The 24,576-nt window shown below is 46.0% G+C and overlaps 1 protein-coding gene across 1 annotated transcript in view; it reads left to right on the top strand.

Annotated features, from left to right (window-relative positions):
- ATP13A1 (ATPase 13A1) overlaps positions 1 to 24,576 on the top strand; it is a 55,404-nt gene that overhangs the window by 4,767 nt on the left and 26,061 nt on the right. The window contains exons 2-10 of the mRNA XM_061614480.1: positions 2,650 to 2,739; positions 3,786 to 3,976; positions 8,051 to 8,123; positions 9,789 to 9,944; positions 12,071 to 12,140; positions 13,111 to 13,217; positions 21,852 to 21,981; positions 23,020 to 23,075; positions 23,850 to 23,976. Coding sequence (XP_061470464.1) covers positions 2,650 to 2,739; positions 3,786 to 3,976; positions 8,051 to 8,123; positions 9,789 to 9,944; positions 12,071 to 12,140; positions 13,111 to 13,217; positions 21,852 to 21,981; positions 23,020 to 23,075; positions 23,850 to 23,976 — 1,000 coding nt within the window. The remainder of the gene's footprint in view (positions 1 to 2,649; positions 2,740 to 3,785; positions 3,977 to 8,050; positions 8,124 to 9,788; positions 9,945 to 12,070; positions 12,141 to 13,110; positions 13,218 to 21,851; positions 21,982 to 23,019; positions 23,076 to 23,849; positions 23,977 to 24,576) is intronic.

Here is a 24,576-nt window from a genome sequence, read left to right as displayed (position 1 = left end):
GGCTATTTATAAGCACATCGTAGGGCAAAGAACACCATTGCTCATAATGGGGGAAGAAATCAAAGCATCCTCCTCTTCCTGATTTTTGTGAGCCTGGAAACACCAGCTAATCCATGTTGCTTATTTGGGGGTGGGGTGTAGAGAAATAGGCACTTTGCAGTTGCAAACCACTGCAGTTGCTATCAGTTCTTTTATTTCATTCCATTGCATGCAGGTGACACAACATGAGTTGCTATTTGTAGATGGATGTGGCATCCCAGGCCATGTGACTGGAAGTCTGTTTTATGGATAATGTAAGAATTTACAGGTAGTATTACATGATAAGGGAAGAAATACACACTCCCAAAATTTCATAGGTCACCACTGCCTTTAAAAAGCAATCTGTATGTCTGTTATGCATTAATTTTATTGTCAGCTATTTTGGATGCCTGCTGTCAGGCAGAAAAGTGGAATATATATATATAGATATTAAATAAATAAGAATACAAATCTAAAACAATGACAGAAACTACACCTGGCAGCAAAATAAAGACACAGTAAACCATAGAGCTACAGGAACAATCTAAACAGAGGGAGCAATTCAACCAATACTGAAATCCCATCGGAATAAGGTGTTCACCAGCTTTCTAAAGATTGACAGGGAAGGGGCCAAATGGGCATCAAGTGGTGGGGAGCTACAAAGTCAGGGCACACAACCAACGATACGTCAGACAGTGGTGAGATGTGGAGCAGGGTGGGATCATGAGGCAACAGGTGATCCTTTAAATAACTTCAAATTGTTCCGGTCTTTAAAGGTAATAACCAGCTCTTTGAATTGGTCTTGGAAACAAACTGGGAGCCAGCGCTGATCAAATGTTAATGCTGTTCCAAGTAATATTGTTTGAATGTGGGCTTCCAGTGACGGTTTAGGCCTAATTAATTACACTGCAGTGGGATTAGATAATTTATTGGAATGTTTTCTTTCTGGCTCAGCAATTAATTTGGTTGTAATTGTAAAGCAGGACCAGACTGAGACATTTTAGTGCTTGAGGCAAATAAATACCTTCTCCATCGGAGAGATGCCCCCTGAAATTGCCAGTACACAGAAATCTATATGTTCCTGTTACGGTCCAAGTGTGTTATTAAAGTCATTTACTTACGCTGATCTCCATTTGCATCATCTTTACACACCAAAGATCGGCTTTATAGGTACAAATAGTTTTCATTTTAGAGACCACAGTGTACGGGCAGATACACAGGATTGCATTTAAAACTCCCAATAATGGAACCAGTGTAAATAACTGTTCATCATGGTGTGCCACCTGTTAATTGTACTCAAAATTAGCTGCCTGAGGCAGTCCCTGCATTCTGTCTCAGTAGATGAAGCCCTGAGCAAAACCTTCAGATGAACAGAATCTCGTTGCGCAGCTGTCTTATTCACAGATATTGTCGTAGTGTGCTCATAAGGCTATGCCGAACTTGTTGGTTTCCAGGACAAAGGTCACAGCCGCAAACAATGGTTTACTGCTCATGGTTTGTCTGCGAGAGAAAACTCACAAGCCTAGGTTCAGACATAATGCTAAGCTAAACTATTACTTAGTTTTTGGTAGTGTGGCGGCAGCAGGACCGGGGGAGGAGTGCAGCGGCCACAATTTTTGCTCTGAGAATCTGCATGTTTGCTTGTTCACACTAAGCCATTGAGGTTGTTCTTAAAATCTGTTCTGGACTTCTCCATGCCCTGGATCAGTGACTTAACATAAGCCAGAATTGTTTACATTAATCCAGAGAACTGCTGGTTGAGCTGGTGTCATTGCAGCTCCTGCAGGTACAGTTGTACCTGAGAAGGCCTTTCCCAGTGCCCACAAAGCCTCTGTGCTCACTGCCTTTTCTCCTCCCATGTGAAAGTGGAAAGGGAGCTATCTCTGCCTTGAAAGCAACATCAAGGTGAGAACGCTAGTGTCTGTCTTTCCTGCTACCTTTCTCAATTGAATGTGACATCCAGGTATAATTGCATTCCACAGCCACTTCACAGGACTGATCCCTCAGTTTTATTTATGAAAATGTATCCTGGTTTATGATACTTGCCATTTCCAAGGCCGTTTACTTCCATCCAGATTAAAAAGATCCAAAACATGAATCTCTTCTCTAAACTATAGTCTTAAAACAATAAAGGCAACAGTCAGCAATTTAAAAAAGCAATGAAAGCCCCAAACCCAGCATCAGACAAAGCACAAATAAAAAGCCTGACACCCCAGACTCATCTGATTAGGTGTCAGGTAGGCCTCCCTGAGGAGAGCATTCCAGAATAGGGGCACCATTACAGAAAAGGTGCCCATTCCAATTCTGCCTGACCTCTGATGGCAGAGGCCATTTGGGAAAGAACCCAGGCAGGTTAATTCTTCAATCAAACTACCAGTGTGTCTGACAGCATTACAATGCTTGCCAAAAAGTTATGGAAATAGTTAATGGGATTAAATATCAAACAACGTAGGAGTGTTTGAGTTATAGGTCTGAGTTTTTGTCACACAGTCCATATGTAACATGTACAGCCCAAGGGCTGCACCTGTCTAACACTCTCTCCTCTCCGTTAAATAGCTCTTTATTTGGTCCAAAGTCTAAAGACTGGCAAACTCTAAATACTGTTTTTTCCCAATTGTGTTTGTCTTCCAGGTGCGCAGTCCAAGGAAAGCCACTTTAGCTAAAGTTGTGCCAACTCCCAACAATGGTTCCGCGGAATTGGTGCCACTTCACCGAGACCAGGTAAGAAATTGGCCGTAGTTCTAAACCGTGAACAGCTCCCCCATGTGGAACCTTCTGTTACCCCATTTCATAAGAAGAGCCTGGAGGATCAGCCCAATACCTGTTCTCACAGTGGCCAACCAGTTGTCCATGGGAAGCGCACAATCAGAACCTGAGTGCAAAGAGCACTCTTCCCTCTGCGGTTTCCAGCAACTGATATTTGGAAACATACTGCCTCCGCCTATTTATGTTTGTCAGCTAAAACATGGGTTGGGTCCAGACTAGGTTAGTCATGACTAACTTGTCCTGTTGATTTAATGTGACTAACTTAGTCTGGATCCAACCCATCGATTTGGCAGTGTGTCGCCTTGAGGTATATAGGCAAAAGCTACAGAAATGTCGAATTGTAACCAGAACAAGATAAGAGGCATGCAGACAAAGCATTTTAGGAATGCTGGGTTAAATTGATTTGTGCCTCTTGCCTACTTCAGACATTTATTTCTGCATGTTGTGAGTTTCTATCAGCTTTGGAGCTGCCATCCACGTTTGTGAAATCATAACTGGATTGCTGGGTTATACCCAGAGCTTGGAAAAGTTACTCTTTTGAACGAGAACTCCCATCAGCCCCAGCCAGCATGGCCACTGGATTGGGCTGATGGCAGTTGTAGTTCAAAAAAGTACCTTTGCCAAGCTCTGGTTATACCCCAAGCTGTGCTGCTTTATTGTTGCTTGGGTTGGTCAGTTAGGAACATAGAAAGCCTCCTTCTACAGAATCAGAGGATTGGTCCATCTCGCTCAGTGTCGCCTACACATTTCAGATGGGGGTCTCTCAGCCCTGCTTGGAAATGCTGGGGATTGAACCTGGGACCTTTTGCATGCCAAGCAGATGCTCTACCACTGAGCTACTACCCCTTCCCTGTTGCAGCGGGGGGCAGGAGGTGTGGTAGGTAGACCTACCTTGCAGTGGAGGGGGTCCCTTCAAATATTATAATGAGAATCTCTGACTCTCTAAACTGGCCTCTGGGATGTGGAAAGCTGCTTCTTGTACCTTTCTGTATTTCTTCTAGGGAGAGGATGGACAGGAAGTCCTTTCCTTTGAATTTCAGAAAATCAAATATTTCTATGAGCTAAAAGAAAGGAAAAAATTCCTTCCTGTGGCATTCCCCGTGGAGCACCCATTGCAATTTTATCAGAACGCACGAGGCTACCAGGAAGACAAGGAGATCAAAGCAGCAGAGAAGAAATATGGCACCAACAAGTAAGTAGGGTAAAGGTGGATCCAGGTGCTTGTGTGCGCAGCATTTATGGTGGGCATTTCTATGAATGGGAGCACTCCTGTATTCCAGACTAGTTAACCTAAGACTATTAGTTGCCAGGACTATAAATCCGGCATGTTAGTAACACAGTATTAGTTGAAGAGCTCTTTAGGGGATACAATAGTAATAATCATTGGTCAGACATGGTGCTTAGTGTTATGTGCTATGCTTGGGATGAGTCAGGCCATCTGTGGATGGGTAGTATTATCAGGTTAATTATTAAACTATAGCAAGACTGGTTCGGAAATAGTTTTTCATTTCTGCACAACTCTTGCTACAGTCGATTATTAACCTGATACGCAGGTTGGGGAGAGAGTTCTACTTTGACCCTATCTTTCACCCACCCAGAGCTGGCAGACTTCTCAACCTTAAAGGCTTGTTGTGTTGAGGCAAATTTTTTGGAAAGTGATAGATCTACCAAAAAAGACAGAGGAGTCTACTGCTACTGAGGTAGCTGAAGGAACAGTGTCTGTCTACCACCCACCTGAATAGGTCAGCTCTACCTGGTGAATATGGACCTCTCAATGCCACACACCCTCCGCAGGGGACAAGGACCTATTCAGATGGTCCGCCCCAGACGCCTGATGGATCCTAAAGGATTCCTGAATGCGCTGGGGGATCTGTAGCCGGCGGAAGGCCGCCCAGTCGAAACCCTGGTGATGGAGTGGAATAAGGAGATCACTAGGGCAGTAGACCGGGTGGCTCCGAAATGTCCTCTCCCCCTGAATAGAGCTCAGATAGCACCCTGGTATACACCACGGCTCCGGGGTCTGAGACAGGAGGTGAGACGACTAGAGCGCCAGTGGCGGAAATCGTGCTCTGAAGACGATCGGACACTGGTTAGAGCAGCAATAGCTGCCTACCAGGTGGCAACAAGGGCAACAAAGAAGGAATTCTTTGCTGCCTCTATTGCGTCTGCAGAGTGTTGTCCCAGGAGGTTGTTCCAAGTGGTCCGAAAGCTGGTTGGTCCAGTTGTTCAGGAACCCATGGAGCATTCCAAAGTCTCCTTTGCTAAACATATTTGCTAAACACTTTGCCGATAAAATCGAGCGCCTGAAGAGCATGATTCCGTGCGCCGTGGATACAGGAAGTGAGCCAGAGACGGCCAGTTGCATTCCGGTACGCTGGGATCGGTTTCAGCCTCTTCCCTCTGAGGAAGTGGACAAGGTGCTTTCTACTGTGAAGCCAACCACCTGCTTGTTGGATCCTTGCCCCTCGTGGCTCATTATGAGCTGCAAAGAGAGACTGAGCGGAGGGATCGAGGCAATAGTAAATGCATCCTTGGAAGAGGGTGCAATGCCATTGGCCTTCAAGGAGGCAGTCATAAAGCCCATCTTGAAAAAGTCCTCCTTGGATCCCCAAGAGTTGAATAACTTCCGCCCAGTCTCTAATTTACCATTCCTGGGCAAGGTGATAGAGCGAGTGGTGGCCAAACAGTTACAAACACACTTGGATGAAGCAGATTATCTAGATCCATTCCAGTCGGGCTTCAGGACTGGACATGGAACTGAAACAGCCTTGGTCACCCTGGTGGATGATATGAGGAGGGCGCTGGATAGGGGAGAATCCACCTTCCTCGTCCTCCTGGATCTCTCAGCGGCTTTCGATACCGTTGACCACGGTATCCTTTTAGATCGCCTGGAGGGATTAGGAATAGGGGGCACTGTTTTATGGTGGTTCCGTTCCTATCTCTCAGACAGGCACCAACGGGTGGCATTAGGGGATGAGGTTTCAGACCCTTGGCCTCTCAATTGTGGAGTGCCACAGGGTTCTATCCTCTCCCCCATGCTATTCAACATCTATGTAAAGCCGCTGGGGGCCATCATCAGGAGATTCGGGCTGCGGTGTCACCAATATGCGGATGACACTCAGCTCTATCTCTCGTTTAAGTCCTCACCAGAGTTGGCTGTGGACACCATTTCCAAGTGCCTGGAATCCGTAAGTGGATGGATGGGAAGGAATAGGCTGAAGCTAAATCCCGACAAGACCGAGGTGTTGCTCGTGGGAGACAGGGGCAGGCTGGGGGACATAGACCTGGTGTTCAATGGGGTAAAATTGCCCCTAAAAGACCAGGTCCGCAGCCTCGGGGTCATTCTTGACTCCCAGCTGTCCATGGAGGCTCAGATCTCGGCAGTGAGCCGGGCAGCTTGGTATCAATTACATCTGATAAGGAGACTGCAACCTTACCTTCCTGCCCATCTGCTCCCACGGGTGATACATGCCATGGTCTCCTCTCGCTTAGACTACTGTAATGCGCTCTACGTGGGGTTACCCTTGAAAACAGTCCGGAAATTACAACTGATACAGAATGCGGCGGCACGCTTGATTAAGAACAGCCGTCGCCGTGATCATATCACTCCGGTGTTAGTAGATATACACTGGCTACCAGTTGTTTACCGGGCCCAATTCAAGGTGTTGGTATTGACCTTCAAAGCCCTATATGGTTTCGGCCCAGTTTATCTGAAGGAGCGCCTCCAGCATCACCAATTATGCCGCCTGACGAGATCAGCCACACAAGACCTTCTCTCGGTCCCACCAGTTAAGATAGCGAGGCTGGTGCGGACTAGAGAGAGGGCATTCTCGATTGTGGCCCCCACCCTCTGGAATTCCCTTCCTTTTGACCTTCGCCATGCCCCTTCCCTGATAGGTTTCCGCCGGGCCTTGAAGACCTGGCTGTTCAGGCAGGCCTATGGGATCTCTGGGGTGGGTTGCTTTTAATATTGGTATATTAATTATTGTTGGTGGTTTTCATTGGTTTTTATTGTATTTTATCATGTACATGTACGTCGCCTAGAGTGGCCGTTAATTCGGCCAGATAGGCGACTCACAAATAAATTATTATTATTATTATTATTATTATTTTGCCCTAAAGGCCTGACAAGGTTTGCGATACTGCAAGGTGACAGCAGAGTTATCAAGAAAGGCAGGCAACCAACTGAAAGCCCAGTTCAATAGCTGGAGGTTCTGTTTACAGTAGCTAGAGGAACAAACCAGTGATGTCATAATCATGTCACCCAGCAAGGGAGAGTTTTCAGTCTCCAGGTTTCAGCCAAATGTTAAGCTACAGTTTCATGAAAACTGTAATGGTTACAATGGTGATTCTTGTTTCGCTAGCTATTGAATATATGCAGTTGATATAATTATGGGACAGGCAACATAATCTGAGATTTAGGAACCATCCTAAGAAGCCTTGTGTTATGAAGAGCATTATTTGGAAGATTGTTATCGTGCAACATCTCAGTACACAGAAAAGCTTCTGCAGTGTCTTAAAGATTCAAGCCCATTCCTCCAAGGTCCAGAAGCTGCAGCTAGTGCAGAATGCAGTGGCCAGACTGCTTACAGGAGCAGATTACTGGCAATGTGTTACCCCACTGCTGGAAGAGCTGCACTGGTTGCCAATTTGCTGTCGGGTCACATTCAAGGTACTTGTATTAATTCACAAAGCCCTAAACAACTTGGGTCCAAAGTACCTTAAGGACTGCCTGATTCTTTGTTTCATCTTAATCACTGAGATCTTTTGTTGGGGCCCTTTTGGTGGTCCCCCATGCCCCTGAGGTTCAGTTGGCCTCCACCAGGAGCTGAGCCTTTAGTGTAGAAGGCCTTGCCCTGTAGAACTCCCTACCAACAGAGGTTTGGCTGGAACCATCCCTCCTCTTTTTCAGGCATCTCTTGAAAAATTGAGCTTTTCAGACAGGCTTTTGTAACATGACTCTCTCTCTCTCTGACCAATGCAGTATTTGTTGATGCTTTTATTATAGTTTTTAATGATATTTTATTGGTTTTTTAATTTTTATTGTGTTTTTGAATGTTGTAAGCCGCCTTGATATACTTCTATGAAAAGCATGGCTTATAAATACTTCAATAAATAAATAAATAGAGCAAGGAGAAAGCTGGTGAGATGTCTCCCATGGGGGGAGGGGAACCAAACCTCTGGGATCTTAGGGACTGCAACCAGGACAGAATGGCTCAGCAAAATGTGAATGCCAGACTAAATCAGGGTTCTGCTTTTTACCCAGGGCAGAGATGGTTGTGCCAGAATTCCTTGAACTCTTCAAAGAAAGAGCTACGGCCCCTTTCTTCGTCTTTCAGGTAATCAGAAAGGATATGCGACATCAGCCTTTTCTCATGAGATAGATAGGCAGTATCTATCTGTCTGTCTGTCTGTCTGTCTGTCTGTCTGTCTGTCTGTCTGTCTGTCTGTCTGTCTGTCTGTCTGTCTGTCTGTCTGTCTGTCTGTCTGTCTGTCTGTCTGTCTGTCTGTCTGTCTGTCTGTCTGTCTGTCTGTCTGTCTGTCTGTCTGTCTGTCTGTCTGTCTATCTATCTATCTATCTAATCGTCACCTTCTAGTGTACTGTGAATCACCCACTCTTGCCATATATGTTTGGCAGGCTATGAATCTCTTCGGAATATAAGAAGATCTGAAGCAATTTGAAACCTTTTAAGGGGGCTTTGCTTAGGCTCATAGTATCCTGTGCCAGTTCTGATAGTTTCTTTGTTTGTAAGTCTGCTATTCCATACGCCTGGTCCTGTGTTTTTGCAGATAAGACAGCATGTAAGGAAAGGGGAAAGGAATGGCTTATCAAGGCACACAGGAGATGAGAGACTGTAGAAATAAACTAAGGGGTTCACCTGCCTCTCCAAAGCACACACAGATAGCAAAATACATCATAGATATGTAACGTAAGACAAATGATAGAGTGCAAAGAAGACAACTGTGGCTGTGTCGTAATGAGGATGAAAGAGACCATTTGGGTCCTGCATAAATAAATACCCAACACATAGAGCATTATGTTTATATGTACCCATCACTGATAACAGCAACAGCAAATTATGACTTGTTTGTTACTCTTACTATAAAATCTTACGTGAAGAAGGCAGCTTAAAAGAAAAACAGATCGCAGAAGAACAAATGTTGATTGTTGCCCAAATTGTTTCTCTGGAGTTTTGTCTCCCATCCCTAGTTTTAGTACTGATGCTTTCCCAGAGATGAAACAAAGTGAATGATCTGGGGGATTATTTTAAACTTGGCTTTTTTGTTTGCTTTCCATTCAACTTCTAAGATGGGAAAGAGTTCAGGGACTGTTGCCCCGGGCAATGCAAACTGGCCAGGGTAGTCTTCCATTCCCAGATGCTGCTTCATGTTCTGCTTTCATCCGTTGTCTTAGACTAATGTTTTCTTTGCGAGTTTTACAGTGTGTACAAAACATCAGATGTTTGTGTGCATAACAACATTTATACAGACCCAGCCCCTCCTCCACCCTCATTCCCCCTTCAAGAGGGCCTGGAGGGCCTGATGAGTCTAGCAACTCATTAGGCTGGCAAAAAAATCACCTTTTCCTGTCTGGATGTTTAACACATGCACACATAGTTCAAACAGCAGATTGTTTTGTCACACGAGGGATTGCTATTCAAGAAAAACAAATTTAAAGTCCACTTGGGTACACAGAACTAGCTTTCATGGGTCTTTGGATCCCGGACACTGTTTCAGTAACCGTTACAACAATCCTATAAGGTGGGAAAGATTTATTTACCCCTGTATTTTAGACAAAGGAGCAAGGTTGAAAGAGAGCAGCTTGCCCAAGGCTGCCTCCTGCATTTGTGGCTGAGGTGAGATTTGAATTAGGGACTTCTCAGCTCATGCTTTTAGCCGCTGTGCTAACCAAGTCTTTGTTACAGGTCCAAATGCGGCTGTGCCTCCGATGCTCCCCAATAAACTGTGTCCATATTGAAGCGATTTGTGTCTACTTCCCCCAGGTGTTTTGTGTGGGACTGTGGTGCCTGGACGAATACTGGTATTACAGTGTGTTCACCCTTTCCATGTTGGTGGCTTTTGAAGCATCTCTTGTCCAGCAGCAAATGAGGAACATGTCTGAGATCCGAAAAATGGGCAACAAACCTTACATGATCCAGGTGAGCAAAAGCAGAAGGCGGCAAGACGTGTGGTGAGGCTGTGATGCCCTCCCTTCCCATCATCCAGAGGCATTCTGTTGAGGTGCATAGGTTCCAGAACTTTGAAGGCCCCATTGCTCAGGACAACACTATCAACAGCGAGCTCATCACGCTGGAGAGTGAAGAAAAGAGTAAAGATTGTGGAAGGAGAGCAGCAAGGAAAGCTGTTGGGATGAAATTGGGGGAGCTGTCAGGGCTGCAGGGATTGTGTCAGCCCCAGATGGGCGGTAGGAGGGTTAACTAGTCACCCAGCTCCTTCTTATCTGCCTAAAGGGTCTGTTATCAGTCACTGCTCCCAAACCCATGGCAATCCCGCCCTTGCGCCATTCCTCTTGTCTTCCAATATCTCCTTGTGCGCCTTCTTCTAGCTCCCCTATTTGGTCTTGTAGAAGGGGCATTGCCCCTGTTCACCTAAGGGATGCTGCAGCTGCCGCTCACAAAGAGTATCCCCATCAACATTTCACCAGAGAATCTGTGGGCACGGTTGAAAGTAGCATGAGTTTATTCAGTGTTTCCACCTTCAAACCATGTGCAGATGCACACCACCCTCTCCTGCATTCATCCAAATGTGTGGGGATGCTCCCTGCCCACACATGCTCCCTGCCCACACCTTCAGATGAAGACATGCCCCCCAACAGCTGCACATTCAGCATGAACTTGTGGCTCTGCATGTACAGGTGTGCTTGCAATTGGTAAACCTGAGCACATGCCTAGCAGGAACGTTGGCTTTGAGTGCATAGCTGGTGGGTGTGGTCACATGACTCTCATGTGCCAGGATCTCTGGGGCCATGTAAAGATCTGATGCCAGCACCTAAGGCAGGTGTGGGGAACCTTTGGTCCTTCAGGTATTGTTGAACTACAATGCCCCTCAGCCCCAGCAAGCATAGCCAATGGCCAGGGTTGACAGTAGTTGTAGTTCAGCAACATCTGGAGGGCCAGAGGTTCCCCATACCTGACCTAAGAATAAGAAGTATTTGTTCTGGAGAGGTAGCTATTACTTTGTTCACACCAAGAGAGTCTGTGAAGCAACACTGCAACCAAGCCTGAGTTCCTGTAACTGAGAGGGCTGCATACTACTTCCTTTTCCCCCTCATGTCACGTTTTAGACTGGGCCTTTTTTACACTGTAAGACACCATGTACACTCTTGGCATTATCATGGCACATGGTCCATCTCCCTCCCCCTGCCTTTCTGGCTCTTGGGTAAATTGGGGACAAGCACGGGTGACCTGTTGCCTTCATGCTTCATTTATGACTGGCTGTTGCTGGAAACAGTGCTGGCCTAGATGGACCCTGGGTCTGACCCAGCAAAGCATTTACCTCCCCCCCCCTCTCGGTCTGACAGCGTTCAGTGGGCCTGGGCAGGAGGAGGCAGCTTGCAACCAAGATCCCCATCCTGTTTTATTCAGAAATGATGCTAAACATCTGATGTCATAGGCAAGTGGGCGATCTTGATGGGGCTTGGGATTGCCGGGGGCCTCTCTCGAGAAGGGTACACACAGGTTTTTGTGGAATGCCCTTGACAATGAGAAGGCATTTGGGAGCATCTCCAGTGCTTTCTTTGCACTGACATTTCTTCAGCCCAATTTAAATTCTCACAACGCAGTTTGAACTGCTGTGCATGTGCTGTTCGTTAAGTGAGCAGCTGGCTCAGGAGTAAAATGGAAGGAAGGAAAAATGGTCCAGCAGCAAAGAGAGACCTTCATTTGCTCTTCTGATGCAAGGTCAACTACAGACAACTCAACCACAGGAGACACCATGCAAGCACTTAGGAAGCCAGTTGCCTGTATCATTCTGCAAAGCACTGCTGCAGCTGATTGAGTGATCTGGGCAATCAAGGGATTGTGGTAAGGGTCTCCTCTAGAAGGCTTTTTACCTGACCCGGCCTGAGTGGCCAAACTGTAAAGATTGCATTGCTGTTGTGTCAACCTGTGATTCATCCTATAGTTTCTACAAGGGCAGAGCTGATATGAATTGTAGGGATGGTGTGGTGTGTGAATTTGGGGGAAGTTGCACTGTGGGCTGCTTCTTCGATGCCTCGTCTTGTTGGATCTTAAGTGCCACCCTTCTGCCTTTCTTCACCTTGCAGGTTTACAGAAACAGGAAGTGGCGGCCAATTTCCAGCGATGGGATAATTCCAGGGGACATTGTTTCAGTCGGTAACAGAGCTTCATTTATTTATTGCAAATAGGAATGTATAAAACTATCTAGCGATGTTTACATGCAGGAAAGCATAGCCCCGTTGCTTGCTCCCTGCCTTCAGATAACCCTAAATACTCATGAGGCTGTGAGGCATTGGCTGAATGTCGGAGCAGGAAGGAATTTTCTGATATCTCAGGCCAGATTTTGAAACTTCATAACCAACACAAAGTTTGGTTTCAGTTAGAAGGTTACAGCAAGTTTAGGATTTTGCTTTCTAGGCAAAGTATTTTGAGAGGGACAGAGAGGGCAAAGGCAGGCTATCCTATTGGTCAGGCATCTAAAAGATGCATGCTTGGCCAGTCCTTTTGGATTCTCCTTCCTTGGCTAGCTCATAGAAGGAGGCATGGAACTTGCAGTGTGCTTTTGGATCTCTATAGGACGGAAAACCGCTGCAAACAGAGGGTAGCCACATTGGTGCCTAGCCTTGTCAATCCACAGGGGCAGGGACTTGGGCCATAAAGCTAGTAGCATTGCACTGACTAGAAAGGATGAGTTGGTGAGCAAATTTTACTCCTGTTTCAATCAAGACAAACTAGGCAGGAGAACAAAGAGGAGCTTGTGGGGTCCTTTCCTTTCACTTTGAAGTAGGGGCATTGTTAGGGGGTGCTCCAGGGGTCCTGGGTCTTTTGTGCTTGATCCCAGATCTCCTGCACCTTTCCCCTTTTTAACAAAAAAAATTGATTAAAAAAACCTTACATTGTTACTGGTGAGACCCCAGCAGTCTACCATCATACAGACTTGAATTTGAATCTATGCACATAAAGTAGCATATGGGTATATCATGTAAATTTGTGTCATGGGCCTGCACCCCCCTCAGTCTTTTCAGAAAGCAGCAGCACCCCTGCTCTGAGAGTCCTGAGACCCTAACAAAGCCTCTGCCTTCCCACAAGCCCTTTTCTGACTCTCGAATTCAACTCTCGATTCCAGGCCGGTCTCCCCACGAGAACCTTGTACCGTGCGATGTGCTGCTGCTGCGGGGAAGATGCATTGTCGATGAAGCCATGTTGACTGGAGAGTCAGTGCCTCAGATGAAGGTTTGCCTGGCAATTGATGCTATTTAGCCACCAGTACTTTAGTGTCAGCAGGGTGCTAGATATTTGTGTAAACTGTAAAGATGACACTGACCAAGGAAAGCAATCAGGATGAATGTGAAAATGAGGAGCAACAGGTATGGGCTTATAGATGCAGAGAGGAGGCTTGGTGGGCTGTGTGGAAGGGATGGAAAGGAGGCAAGCAGCAGAGCACTTGGATGTAGTGGAGAGTGTAAAGAATGAAGAGAAGGAGGATGAGATGAGGAGGTACCGTCAGGCATAGGGAGGTTAATCTTTGAATAGTAAGGACTAGAAATCTGAAGCTGTCTGGAGAAAAACAACAGGGATGTGTTATCTTATGCAGAGGGAGGGATTATCATAACAAGAGAAAAAATTATGGAGGAGAAGTCAGTCGATTACTGTTAGTAATATGGAGCCTCCAGAGTTTGCATACCTCCAAATATCAGATATTGGGGACAAATGGGGTGGCCATAACGTTCTTCACGCTTGTCCTGAGCTTCCAGGTGCATGCAACTGGTTATGTCTGGAGGCAGGAGGCTGGGCTAGACAAATTTGGTTCAGTCCAGTAAGGCAGCTGTTACGTCCTTAGGGCAGCATTTTGCTTTCGGTAGCTGAGTTAACTTATTTATTTGTTATTTATTTGTTAAATTTTTATACCGCCCCACTAGCATAGCTCTCTGGGCGGTGTACAACAAAGAAATACAAATATATACAATAAAATCCCATAATAAAATACAACAACAATATAAGAGTAAGAAAACTAAAAACAGTTACAGCACATGTTAAAACTAGATTAAGTTAGATTAAAATGCCTTGGAAAAGAGGAAGGTTTTGACTTGGCGCCGAAAAGATAGTAACGTCGGCGCCAAGCGCACCTCATTGGGGAGACTGTTCCACAGTTCGGGGGCCACCACTGAGAAGGCCCTAGTTCTTGTTACCACCCTCCGAGCTTCTCTATGAGTCGGAACTCGGAGGAGGGCCTTCGATGTAGAACGTAGTGTACGGGCAGGTTCATATCGGGAGAGGCGTTCCAGCAGGTATTGTGGTCCCGCGTCATATAAGGCTTTATAGGTCAAAACCAGCACTTTGAATCTGGCCCGGAAGCAAATTGGAAGCCAGTGCAAGCGGGCCAGAACAGGTGTTACGTGTTCGGACTGCTTGGTCCACATTATCAGTCTGGCCGCCGCGTTTTGCACAAGCTGTAGCTTCCGAACTGTCTTCAGAGGCAGCCCTACGTAGAGCACATTGCAGTAATCCAATCGCGAGGTTACCAGAGCATGTACAACTGATGTGAGGTCCTCCCTGCTCAGGTAGGGACGTAGCTGGGCTACCAACCGAAGTTGGTAGAACGCGTTCCGTGCCACCAAGGCTACTTGAGCCTCAAGTGACAGGGAAGGATCTAAAAAGACTCCCAGACTACGAACCCGTTCCTTTAGGGGGAGTGTAACCCCGTCCAGGACAGGGTGTATATAGCCACCACCTGATCAGAGAAACCATCCACCAACAGCATCTCAGTCTTGTCTGGATTGAGCCTCAGTTTGTTAGCCCTCATCCAGTCCATTATCGCGGCCAGGCAACGGTTCAGCACATCGACAGCCTCACCTGAAGAAGATGAAAAGGAGAAGTAGAGCTGCGTGTCATCAGCGTACTGATGGCAACGCACTCCAAAACTCCTGATGACCGCACCCAATGGCTTCATGTAGATGTTGAAAAGCATGGGAGACAGAACTGACCCCTGCGGGACTCCACATTGGAGAACCCACGGTGTCGAGCAGTGTTCCCCAAGCACTACCTTCTGGAGACGACCCACCAAGTAGGAGCAGAACCACTGCCAAGCAGTACCTCCAACTCCCAACTCCGCGAGCCTCTCCAGAAGGATACCATGGTTGATGGTATCAAAAGCCACTGAGAGATCAAGGAGAATCAACAGAGTTACGCTCCCTCTGTCCCTCTCCCGACATAGGTCATCATACAGGGCGACCAAGGCTGTCTCGGTGCCAAAACTGGGCCTAAAACCCGATTGAAATGGATCTAGATAATCGGTTTCATCCAACAGCGCCTGGAGCTGGCCAGCAACCACTCGTTCCAAGATCTTGCCCAGGAATGGAACATTCGCTACTGGTCTGTAGCTGTTGAAATTGTCTGGGTCCAAGGAAGGTTTTTTCAGAAGTGGTCTCACTGCCGCCTCTTTCAGACGGCCAGGGACCACTCCCTCTCGTAAAGAGGCGTTTATCACTTCCTTGGCCCAACCAGCTGTTCCATCCCTGCTAGTTTTTATAAGCCAAGAGGGGCAAGGATCTAGTACCGAAGTGGTTGCACACACCTGTCCAAGCACCCTGTCCACATCCTCGAGCTGAACCAACTGAAACTCATCCAATAAAACATGACAAGACTGTGCTCCGGACACCTCATTAGGATCAACTGCTATAATCTGGGAGTCTAAGTCCTGGCGGATGCATAAGATCTTATTCTGGAAGTGTCCAGCAAACTCATCACAGCGGGCCACCGATGACTCTACCATGTCCTGAGGGCCACAATGCAGTAGCCCTCAGACAACTCTAAAAAGCTCCGCTGGGCGGCAAAGAGATGACTTAATAGTGGCAGCGAAATGTTGTTTTTTTGCCACCCTCACCGCTCTTGAGTACAGCTTAGTGGAAGCACGAACCAGCTCATAATTGCATCCATCGGGAGTTCGCCTCCACCTCCGCTCAAGCCGCCTCCTGTCTTGTTTCATCGCTCTCAGCTCCGGAGTATACCATGGAGCTGTATGAGCTCTACATAGGAGAGGGCGCGCAGGAGCAATCGTGTCAACAGCCCGGGTCATCTCCGCATTCCACAGTTCGACCTGGGCTTTGACAGGAGCGCCAATCTTATCAGCTGGAAAATCCCCCAGAGCCCTTTGAAAACCTTCAGGATCCATTAGTCTCTGGGGGCGGACCAATTTAGTAGGTCCCCCACCCTTGCAGAGGGGAAAAGCCACTGAAAGTCTAAACTTCAGCAAGCAGTGATCTGTCCATGACAAAGGGAGAGATGTAAAACTCCCCACATCCAGATCACCATCCCCATGTCCAGTAGCAAACATAAGGTCTAGAGTATGCCCCGACATATGTGTTGGGCCACTAACATATTGGGACAGCCCCATGGTTGTCATGGAAGCCATGAAGTCCTGAGCCGCCCCAGATAAAGTAGCCTCGGCATGGATGTTGACATCCCCCAGTACCAATAGTCTGGGGGATCTCAGCAATACCTCCGAGACCACTTCCGTCAGCTCAGTTAGAGAAGCCGTTGGGCAGCAAGGTGGGCAAACTTCACCCACAAACTTCAGCTGAGTTTGAGATTCACTGGTTTTGGTTTAGATTGATTAATGATCCTAAATAGGGCAGCAGTGTGTCTCCAACATAGAGAGTTGGATCACTTGCCTAGATAGTAGATGCCTCTCCCAGTTCCCAGTCCGGATTCCTCTGACTCATCAAACAAGGCAGGAAACAGGAATTGACTTGTTTTGTTCTGGGGCTATTTTTGTAATTGAAACAACAGCAGTGGGTTGGTGATGTTTGCCCTTGGTGCTTGTGGTGGGGTGGCTTTATGTGGTTACACTGAGTTTTAATGCACTTACAACATTGCTTTTCCTGGAAGGAGTCACATTAAAAAAGGTAAGCCCTCTCCACTTGTTGTCTGAGATCAGTTATGGGGAACCTTTAGCCATCCAGATGTTGCTGAACTACAATTCCCATCATCACTGGCCATTGCTGGGGCTGATGGCAGTTGTACTTCAGCAACAACTAGAGGCAAAAGGTTCCCTACACCTGTCTGAGATGTTCCATTCTGACACAGGTTTACGACTTGAGTGGGAACGAGACACAAATCTCAGCCACTGACAGGAAAATCAGTTATTCTCTAATGGCCTCGTAATTTTTTTTTTGCTAAGCAGTGCTAGCCCCAGGATTTCAAATTCAAATACCCTCTAAATATGCCCTCTCTTTTAGGTGGCAACCTTCAGTTGTATTTTGTTGTCCATATAAAACAACACCTACTAATTTTCCCCCGACCCTCCAAAATTCTCAATTCAAAAGGGGAATCATAGAATCGTAGAGTTGGAAGGGGCCTATAAGGCCATTAAGGCCAACCACCTGTTCAATGCAGGAATCCAAATCAAAGCATACCCAACAGGTGCCTGTCCAGCTGCTCTTGAATGCCTCCAATGTTGGAGAGCCCACCACCTCCCTAGGTCATTGGTTCCATTGTTGTACCGCTCTAACAGTTAAAAGTTTTTCATGACGTTCAGTCAAAATCTGGCTTCCTGCAACTTGAACCAATTTTTCTGTGTCCTGCACTCTGGGACAATCGAGAAGAGATCCTGGCTCTCCTTTGTGTGGCAACCTTTCAAGTACTGGAAGAGTGCTATCATATCTCCCTTCAGTCTTCTCTTCTCAAGGCTAAATATGCCCAGTTCTTTCAGTCTGTCCTCATAGGACTTTGTTTCCAGTCCCCTGATCATCCATGTTGCCCTTCTGTTCTAGTTTGTCTGCATTCTTCTTAAAGTGCGGTGTGCAGAACTGGACGTAGTACTCAAGATGAGGCCTAACCAGTGCTGAATAGAGGGGAACCGATACTTCACGCAGTTTGGAAACTATACTTCTGTTAATGCAGTCTGAAATAACATTTGCCTTTTTTGCAGCCATATCACACTGTTGACTCATATTTAGCTTGTGATCAAAAATCCCAAAATCCTTCTTGCATGTAGTATTGGTGAGCCAAGTATCCTCCATCTTATAATTGTGCATTTGGTTTCTTTTTCCTAGGTGTAGAATTTTGCTCTTAGCCCTGTTAAATTTCATTCTGTTGTTTTCAGCCCAATGCTCCAGCCTATCAAGATCCCTTTGAATTTCATTTCTGTCTTCCACGGTATTAGTTATCCCTCCCAATTTTGCATCATCTGCAAATTTGATAAACATTCCCTGCATCTCCTCATCCCAAGTCATTAATAAAAATGTTGAAGAGCACTGGGCCCAGGACCGAGGCCTGCAGTACCCCAATTGTTACCTCCCCCCAGTTTGAGAAGGAATCGTTGATAAGCACTCTTTGAGAACAATTCTGTAGCCAACTGTGGTTCCACCTGATAGTTGTTCCATCCAGTCCACATTTGGCTAGCTTGCTAATCAGATATCATGGGGCACAGATATCATGCCTATCAAGTGGCAATGAAGGCACCGAAGAGAGAATTCTTTGCTGCCTCCATTGCGTCTGCAGAGTGTTGTCCCAGGAGGTTGTTCCAAGTGGTCCGAAGCCTGGTCGGTCCGGTTGCACAGGAACCCTTGGAACATTCTAAAGCCTCCTGTGACAGATTTGCCAAGCACTTTGCTGATAAAATCAAGCGCCTGAAGAGCACGATTCCATATGCCGTGGACACAGGTAGTGGGCCAGAGCTGGCCAATTGCATTCCGGTCCGGTGGGATCGGTTTCAGCCCCTTCCCTCTGAGGAAGTGGACAAGGTGCTCTCTAATGTGAGGCCAACCACGTGCTTGCTTGACCCTTGCCCTACATGGCTCATTGTGAGCTGCAAAGAGAAATTGAGCGAAGGGATCAAGGCAGTGGTGAATGCTTCCTTGGAAGAGGGTGCAATGCCATTAGCCCTCAAGGAGGCAATAATAAAGCCCATTCTGAAAAAGTCCTCCTTGGATCCCCAAGAGTTGAACAACTTTCGCCCAATTTCCAATTTACCATTCTTGGGCAAGGTGATTGAGCGAGTGGTGGCTACTCAGTTACAGACACACTTGGATGAAGCGGATTATTTGGATCCATTCCAGTCGGGCTTCAGGACTGGACATGGAACTGAAACAGCCTTGGTCGCTCTGGTGGATGATTTGAGGAGGGCGTTGGACAGAGGTGAACTTACATTCCTCGTCCTCCTGGACCTCTCAGCGGCTTTTGATACCGTAGACCACAGTATCCTCCTGGATCGCCTGAGGGGAATGGGAATAGGAGGCACTATTTTACAGTGGTTCCATTCCTATCTCTCAGACAGGCACCAGCGGGTGGCATTGGGAGATGAGGCTCTCAATTGTGGTGTGCCACAGGGTTCTATCCTCTCTCCCATGCTATTCAACATTTATATAAAGCCGCTGGGGGGCATCATCAGGAGATTTGGGCTGCAGTGCCGCCAATATGCGGATGACACTCAGCTCTGTCTCTCATTTAAGTCCTCACCAGAGATGGCTGTGGATACCATTTCCAAGTGCCTGGAGGCCGTAAGTGAATGGATGGGAGGAAACAGGCTGAAGCTGAACCCCGACAAGACCGAGGTACTGCTTGTGGGAGATAGGAGGAAGTTGGGTGATTTTGACCTGGTGTTGAATGGGGTAAGATTGCCCCTGAAGGACCAGGTTCGCAGCCTCGGTGTTGTTCTTGATTCCCAGCTGTCCATGGAGGCTCAGGTCGTGGCAGTGAGCCGGGCAGCTTGGTATCAATTACATTTGATACAAAGGCTGCGACCCTACCTCCCTGATCATCTGCTCCCACGGGTGGTACATGCCCTGGTCTCCTCTCGCTTAGACTATTGTAATGCGCTCTACGTGGGGCTACCCTTGAAGACGGTCCGGAAATTACAGCTGGTACAGAACGCGGCGGCAGGTCTGATCAAGAACAGCCGCCGCCAAGACCATATCACTCCAGTACTCAAAGATCTGCACTGGCTACCAGTTATTTACCGGGCCCAATTCAAGGTGTTGGTTTTAACCTTTAAAGCCCTACACGGTTTTGGTCCAGTTTATCTAAAGGAACGCCTTCAGCATCACCAGATAGGCCGCCAAACGAGATCAGCCTCCCAAGACCTTCTCTCGGTCCCACCAGTCAAAACAGCTAAGCTGGTGCAGACCAGAGAGAGGGCATTTTCAATTGTGGCCCCCGCCCTCTGGAACTCTCTGCCTTATGATCTCCGCCATGCCCCCTCCCTGACAGGCTTCCGCCGAGAACTGAAAACATGGCTTTTTAGGCAGGCATTCGAGACCTCTGTCTAATTTAGTTTAAATTTTTGTATGATGGGGGTAGGTTTGGATTGAGTATACTTATTGTTGTTTTGTATTATATGTTATATTTTACTCTATGTTATATTTTAGTCTATGTACGCCGCCTAGAGTGGCCGTTAATTCGGCCAGATAGGCGGCCTAGAAATAAAATTTTATTATTATTATTATTACTTTGTCAAAAGCTTTGGTGAAGGTGAGATATATTATGTCCACAGCATTCTCACAGTCTATGAGGGAAGTTACCCAATCAAAATATGAGATAAGGTTAGTCTGGTAGGATTTGTTCTTGATAAATCCATGTTGGCTTCTAGTAATCACTGCATTGTTTTCAAGGTGCTTTATAAAGTGACTGCTTTATAATCTGCTCCAGAATTTTCTTAGGGGTTCATGTTAGGCTGACTGGTCTGTAGTTCCCAGGTTCCTCCTTTTTGCCCTTTTTGAAGATAGGGACAACATTAGCCCTCCTCCAGTCATCTCACACTTCACCCATTGTCCACGATTTTGCAAAGATGATCATGGTTCCAAGAGTTCTTCAACCTGTTCTTTCAATACTCTATGATGCAGTTCTTCAGGCCCTGCAGATTTGAACTCATTCAAAGTGACGAGCTTCCTTGATCATCTGTCTGTCAATCTCAAGCTGCAATCCTGCCCCTTCAACTTCACATTTCCCAGGAGGGTCATAGACCCTTTTTTGGGAGAAGACTGAGCCAAAGTAGGAATTGAGGACTTCTGCCTTTTCTTTGTCATCTGTTATCATTTTGCCATCCTCGTTGAGTAGCTGTACTACCATTTCATTTCTGTCTTTTACTATGGCTGCACCTGAAGAAAGCTTTTTTGTTGCTTTCAGCATCTCTCGCTAACCTCAGCTCATTCTCAGCTTTAGCCTTCCTGACAACATCCTTGCAATTCTATGCTACCTGTCTGTAGTCTTCCTTTGTGGCCTGGCCTTCCTTCCACTTCCTGTATGTATCCTTTTTTGTTTTCAGGTCATCTCTAAGCTTTCTGTGAAGCCACATGTTTTACATTTAATTTTTTTTAAAAAAACCACCAAGCAAAGTGATCCAGTTTAAAAAGCAGCAAAACGCAACAGTGCTCTGCCACTGTTCTTCCAGCTTTCATCTGTTATCTAAATCAAGACAGCCTAGATAGAAAGTCTTGCAATACTTCCAGTGATATCCAAACGTAGGATAGTCTCCAGGGGAAAGCCTACATCTTCCTGCTACTTTTACCTGAAATGAAAAAATATGCATGCTGCCACATATGCAGTCCAGAGGGCACACTTTTCCCTGAGTTGAAGCACAGGAAGCCTTTTTGAATCACATATCTGATGTGCTCTCTACAGCTGTAGAAGCAGCCCCAGACGTCCCAAGTTGAGAAAGAGATCCTTGGTCCCTGGATTTTAAAGCCTCTTGTGCTAAAATAACACTCTATATAATATACGTAATTCTCTCCTGTGTGAGCGAAAACGAAGGCAGATACAGAGTAGGTCATTGAGGTCTGGTTGTGCGCCTTCCAATGTAGGCAGAATAACTGAGGCATGCTTTAGCCATGTATTATCTATGCCCAAATGCCGGTGTGTTTTTTCTTTCAGGAACCAGTTGAGGAGCTAGACGCAGAACATGTCCTGGACATGCAGGTGGATTCCAGATTGCACATCATTTTCGGGGGAACAAAAGTTGTGCAACACATCCCACCGCAGAAAGCCAGCACAGGCCTGAAACGTATGTACATGCCCAGTATGTGCATAATGAATCAATTATGGCGGTGTGGGGAAATTTTTGCCCTGCAGATGTCGCTAACTACAACTTTCATCAGCCCCAAGCAGTATGATCAATGGCAGGGATGATGAGAGTTATCGTTGAGCAACATCTGGAGAGCCAAAGGTTCCCCACACCCGGATTACAACAGTTTAGTATCTTCTTCATTGCTAGTATGAGCCAAAATAACCCCTTTACCATCTGCACTGAGGATAACCTCTTGATAGGAAAGGTACATGGCACCAATGTTTTCCCCATATATGACAGAACTTACTTGGTGCCAAGTTTAAATGCATCACTTCTAGCATTGAGTTTAGGATATGTACCTGTTTAGAAACTGCTGGACTTAGATCAAGCGGATGCTCAGACACTGGTGCTGGCTGAACAGTTAGAGTTGTAAAAGTGGAAGGACCCAGTAAATCCTGTTTGGTGTGAAGCTACATGGGTGATTCAGCTGATAGAATTAGCCTTTTATTCTAAAACAAATAAATCGGCAAAAGAGCCAAACGTGGATAAATTTGAGTAACTCCTTTAGAACAGAATTTTATATTATTTATTCCTTCTGAACAGTATGTATCTTCTGACAGTAACAGTGAGGTTTCAATATGGTGTGGTGCAGAGCAGAGGGTATTAAAGAAAAATCAGTAAAATATCATTTAAAAAAATATTAAAAGGGAGAGAGAGGAAAGGGCCAGAAAAATATTTCCTGAAAATAGTGTAGAGGCCTTGCCTGACCCTGAGAGAGACTGAGATAATATGATGGATCTACTGATGCATGGGTGTCGTCTTCACTATGTAAGCTTGGGCTGGTTCCCTGCATGTTGCATCTTCCTACCCTGGCTTTTGCCATTCTAAATTTAATGATGATTTGTCCTAGCTCAATATAGCAGTCGGTACCAAAGTGTTCGTGTTTGAAGGATTTCTCTGGAAGGGTTACACAACTTGACACGTTCAGCTGCTCATTTCTTCAGATTAATACAGTCCTTTTACTCCCCTTTACAGCCGTTGATAATGGGTGTGTGGCCTACGTTCTGAGGACAGGCTTCAATACATCTCAGGTAAGGAAAGAGTTGAGCCACTGTACTTAAGTGAGCTAACAGAAACCTGTGTTCATATTTATTTTCCTCTTGGGAGAAATCCACCTGACTCGAGACCCAAGGAGCCAAAGATTTGTCTGGATAATTAAGTTACCAATATGGGAAATGTAGCCCCACTTTTAGGAGCCCTTGATTATCTAGGGCAGCCTTTCCCAACTAGTGTGCCTCCAGATGTTGTTGAAAGATTCCCATCTTTCCTGGCCATTGGCAATGCTGGCTGAGGCTGATGGGAGTTGTGGTCCAACAACATCTGGAGGCACACTGGTTGGGAAAGGCTGATCTAGGGATTCGTATTTGCCTCCTTCAGGCTTCTGATGAACCGTGTAACTCTTAAGCACTCTGAAGAGAGTGGCAAGGACTGTTCATCTTAGGATAGCTAATCTTATAAAAAAGCTCTGGGAACCTTTTGCTTCTGCCGTAAAGAGTAAATTTCCACAACTTTTAGATAGAGCTTTCAGTCTTGCTAAAACTGTTTTGTTTTATTTATGCCAATCTGATTTATTTATTTTTTCAGGGATTAATTTGTTTAGCTGTCAGGGCAGTAGTAGTTTTCTTAACACTGAACTGAATTGCAGTGGGGACTAGCTAAAACGTAAAACTCTTGTTTCTGTTGCCGTCTCGTTGCCTTGAGTTTTGAAGCAAGTAATAACATTTCCTTGTGCCCTGCGTTCTCTCAGCGACTCCTCTGAGATAGGTCATAGCTGCCTCCCATTGACAACTGTTCCTCCCTCCTAGGGGAAACTTCTGCGTACCATCCTGTTTGGTGTGAAGCGGGTGACAGCCAACAACTTGGAGACCTTCATCTTCATCCTCTTCCTGCTCATCTTTGCCATTGCGGCTGCAGCGTATGTGTGGATTGAAGGTAATTCTTAGCTTCTGGAATCTTGATGATGTTCTTCTAGGTGTGGAAGCAGTATCAGTGAGGGCACAAGGTTGGGGTTCCATGGAAGAAACATGCAAGCTGTATGACCACCTTAGTGTTAAAGGAGTTAGAGTCTTGCATGGGCTGTTTTTTTCCTGGATGATGGGTTGCTCTGCTATATTATTATTATTATTATTAACTTTATTTATACCCCGCCGTTTTTCCAAATTGGAACTCACGGCGGCTTCCAGATAAAAAACACATACAATTAAAACCTACCAAAGTTAAAAGCATATAATACATAAATAAATAAATCTAGACAGATATCATTAGAAAATGAACTCTAATTTAAAATAGCATTAAACTGTTTCTAATAATTAAAAACTATACTTATAAAATCAGAATAATTAAATAAACAAGCAAGAACAATATGAACTCCTTTTGGGCCTATCCTTAGCCACCTTCGGAATCAAAGGCTTGCTGAAATAAGAAAGTTTTTACCTGTCGACGAAAGGACTGCAGGGAAGAGGCCATTCTTATCTCCTTAGGGAGGGAATTCCAAAGCCTAGGGGCAGCCACCGAGAAGGCCCTATCTCATAT

The sequence above is a fragment of the Rhineura floridana genome, chromosome 3, assembly GCF_030035675.1.
Source record: "Rhineura floridana isolate rRhiFlo1 chromosome 3, rRhiFlo1.hap2, whole genome shotgun sequence".
Lineage (NCBI taxonomy): Eukaryota > Metazoa > Chordata > Lepidosauria > Squamata > Rhineuridae > Rhineura > Rhineura floridana.
This window is presented reverse-complemented; position numbering and strand designations above follow the sequence as displayed.